Source organism: Rhagoletis zephyria, unplaced genomic scaffold, assembly GCF_001687245.7.
Source record: "Rhagoletis zephyria isolate East Lansing unplaced genomic scaffold, Rhagoletis_zephyria_1.1 Rzeph_scaffold_00756, whole genome shotgun sequence".
Lineage (NCBI taxonomy): Eukaryota > Metazoa > Arthropoda > Insecta > Diptera > Tephritidae > Rhagoletis > Rhagoletis zephyria.
Genome location: NW_016157840.1, coordinates 192,081 through 195,892, shown reverse-complemented (window position 1 = coordinate 195,892; position 3,812 = coordinate 192,081). Strand labels below are relative to the sequence as shown.

Below are 3,812 nucleotides of genomic sequence, written 5' to 3'. Positions count from 1 at the left end.
TACTTTCCGTTAATAATGGTTGCCTCAATCAAATTCGGCATAAGTTTTTCCACCGCAAGTCGAGTACCGTTGCAAAGTCGCGGTCGATTCAAATTACTCAATATCATAATAACTGAACCAACTTTGAGTTGCAAGTTATGTGGTGGAAATCCTGGTAACTCCAGAGAGTTCAAAAACTCTGTTGGATAATTTACAACATCATCGGAATTTGTTATGGAATCAACGGATTTGTATGTCACCAAATCGCCATCCATTTTTGATTGAATGGTGAAATTCAGTGCGTGTACATCATTATTCTTTGCGGCGAGAATTGCTCGTTGACTTAACCAAGCATAATTCTGATAATTCTCACTAATGTTTGGGAAAAAATTTTCAATAAGAGCTAATTGAGAGTCTACAAATCGGCAAAAGTCGTTGGTAAGAGTAATTAATCCAGTTGTCGCATCAACTGGAACTTTTCCATTTCCAAGAGCTAACAATTGTTTGGAAAATTGTGCAGCACTTTGATCATTTTGAAGTTGAACTCTCATATTAGTAGTTAGCGATAATGCTTTTACGTTATTCCACAAAGGTGATGCCTTCAGGCAAGCATTCAATTCATCTGCAGGCGTTCCACGGGGAATTACTGGCAACGTCTGCCTAAAATCGCCTGCCAACAATATCATCAAGCCGCCAAATATGTTGTTATTTCGGCGAAGATCCTTCAGTGTGAAGTTAAGTGCTTCAAGTGATTTCTTATGTGCCATTGTGCACTCATCCCAAACAATGAGCTTGCATTGCACCAACAATTTTCCCATTGCACTGGATCGGGAAATATTGCATGTTGGAGTATCAATTGTGTTTAAATTGAGTGGCAACTTAAGCGCAGAATGTGCAGTACGACCGCCATCTAGAAGAGTCGCCGCAATTCCAGATGAAGCTAATGCCAAAGCTATGTCACACCTTGATCGAATAGTTGCCAAAATCAATGAAATGACAAATGTTTTCCCTGTTCCTCCAGGTGCGTCCAGGAAGAATAGACCACCAGTATTATTGTCCACCGCTTGCATTAATGTATCGTAAACTTGTTTTTGCTGTTCATTCAGCAAAGGCACATTATTTCGAACGAATTCCTGCAATGTATCAACATTATATTGCAGCTCTCGATTTAATTCTTGGTTGAATGCATCGTGCATCGATCGATTTGGCGCAATCATGCCTACTTCAATCAGTAGCTTCTTTGCAATAGTCAAGCATTGATCCTCAATCAGAATCAATCCTTCATTGTATATTTCATCGGTTATTTCCATGTCGGGATTATTCGTTTGAATGCGCAAGCGATGCAAAATATCTTCACATATGTCGTCTTTGTAATTGTTCCATAACTGAATTGGTTGTGAAGGGAAACATGTGGTGATGATAATTGCGAACAGCGTTCGTATTTGTTACGCATTTGATGAAACAACTGAATCCGCAAGCGTTAAATCCCAATGAGAATCGTTCTCCAGCAAACCCAATAGTTGACATGCTTCTCGATATGTTTGGCATTGGTGGCCATTCACAGTTTTCAAATGCGCAAATGATTTTGGTCCACGTACATTTACCAACAGCAGTCGCAAATAAAAACATTCATCATTTCTAGGATGAACAGTATACATGCGACCTAGCGCATCAGTGGAAAACACCTGTGGCCAATCTGGAACTGGGGTTCCTTGTTTGCGACGTTGGAATTTCTTTGTTGATTGATTCCAAGTGTAATACTTGGGCATTTCAACGTACAGCAGCGTCGCTGCGAATGGATCTGCTTCACACATTGCAAAGAAGCTAGTCAATGTTGTCGATGGTGGTCTCTCAGCTCGTTGTGCCGCATTAGCCTCAGCGAAGTAAACTCTTTGTCCATTTTCCAAATGGATTGCTAAAAGTACAACTGTGGGATATCTTTCATGAATTTGAAATGACAATAATCGCCACAGTGCTTCATTAGTACTGACGTATCTGGAAGTTGCTGATTTCGTCATTCGCATTTTCCGACGTAATACCAAACACAGCCATGTCGCTGCCTTTTGTGACGTACTTGCACAAATATTTAACTGATTTGGCCGAATGACGACTCTCAACGTTCGCATGTGTTTCGAAAATTCGTGATAGCAGCGGGCAATATGGTACAATGAATTCATTTCCGATCTCAATCATTTGATTTTGAACTTTAACTTTGATAGTTGGACCATTATCTTCTTTTGAACGTCGACGATAAACTGGATATCCATCGTTCCCTGTGACTGTTTCAGCAACTAACGGTCGCGGATATCGTTTTGTGCACTTTCCATCAGCCATGCATGGCGATAATGGATTTAATGCACCGCACGGTCCATGCACCATCTGTGCCGTCACAATGTCGTGTAGATGGGGATCAGTGACTGGATCAGGAATTTCAGCTGATATGATGTCATCCACTTCATTTGAATGTAATTTGTTTAGCAACCAAATTAGGATATGAGCATGCGGTAGTCCACGCTTCTGCCATTCCACCGAGTACATATAACAACGTGTGTCACCAAAAACTCGATACTTGGTAAGCACATTCATCATATCCTTGAGTTTTTGCTGAAATACTCTGGCGATTATGTCATGTCGATCTAGCGGTTTTTGGCCCGGGTCCAACTCACGTTCAATTTCCGTCCACTTCGGATTGCATGTGAACGTAATAAATAAATCCGGAGTTCCATAATTTCGCACGTACGTCATAGCGTCTTGAGCGTATTCGTGCATGTGGCGTGGGCTTCCGATATAAGATGATGGGAGAATCGTCAGGCGTCCAATATTCTGAACATTACCATCTGAATGAATAGCATCACGCAAGTGTATATAGTCCTCGGATCGTAGCTTTGCCTGATTGAATCGGATGAACGCTAAATGTTCGGTCTCGACTTTGACATACATGTCGACAGCGAATTGCTGGAATAGCCGACGGCACTTCAGAATGACATTATCCTCATGTGTACGAATCATCATACGATACGCATAGTAATTCATTGCGCTTAGATTTTTGTTCGTTGATACGCCTGAAAATGCAAAATTAAATGGATTATTAATAGAAACCAATAATAGCAATAATTAGTGTGTGAATATTGTACCTGTAATTGGATTGACCATCTTCAACGTGATGTCGTATCCGTCTTGCCCTTGCCAATAAATGATTGGATATTGTAACGCATCGTACAAACGATGTGTCTCGTTTACACGATGCATGATATTGCTTCTTCGCTGAACGACAATGTCTCGTGATGTAGTTGGATCGCCAAATGATATATTTGTCCTTGTACCTTTGATGGCAAACAATTAAGATAAAATAATCAATTTAATTATTTTTGAAGAATATGGTGTGACTTCTGATCGTGTGATGGTGTATATGTAGTTGTTATGTGTTGCAATTGATTGTGTTGGTGTGATTGATTGGTGTGAGTGATTGGTTGTGTGTGTTGTATCTTTTACCTTGCAAGTCGGCATGAAGCCGCCTTCTCGAAGGATATTAGCTCCAAAGGAAGTCATGCGAAAGCAGTTATTGTATTCAAGGATGCGTTGAAGAAAATGGTTGGAATCGGGATCAGTTCCATCGAACAATGATTTCAGTGGCTGTGGTGGTGTAAGTAATGGATCCAGTTTGACTTTTCCACTTGCGCAGCACAATCCAGCCGTTTCTCTTTTAAACTTTAACGCATTGCAATATCGGCATACAGTCGTCATTTGTCCAATATCTAAATTGTCATAATCACTGTAGTTCGCAGTGGGATCATATTGGAATGCCAAGCGATTGTATGATGCCAATGATCTTC

The 3,812-nt window shown here is 40.6% G+C and overlaps 1 protein-coding gene across 1 annotated transcript; it reads right to left on the bottom strand.

The window, feature by feature from the left end:
* Positions 1-122: 122 nt before the first annotated feature.
* On the bottom strand, positions 123-3,228 carry LOC108361401 (uncharacterized; the record flags this gene model as incomplete). Its single annotated transcript, XM_017614010.1, has 4 exons — positions 3,114-3,228; positions 1,971-3,041; positions 1,443-1,894; positions 123-1,364 (listed from the first exon to the last, which is right to left on the bottom strand). Coding segments are annotated over exons 1-4 (2,880 nt in total), but the record flags the coding sequence as incomplete, so codon positions are not given.
* Positions 3,229-3,812: the final 584 nt, after the last annotated feature.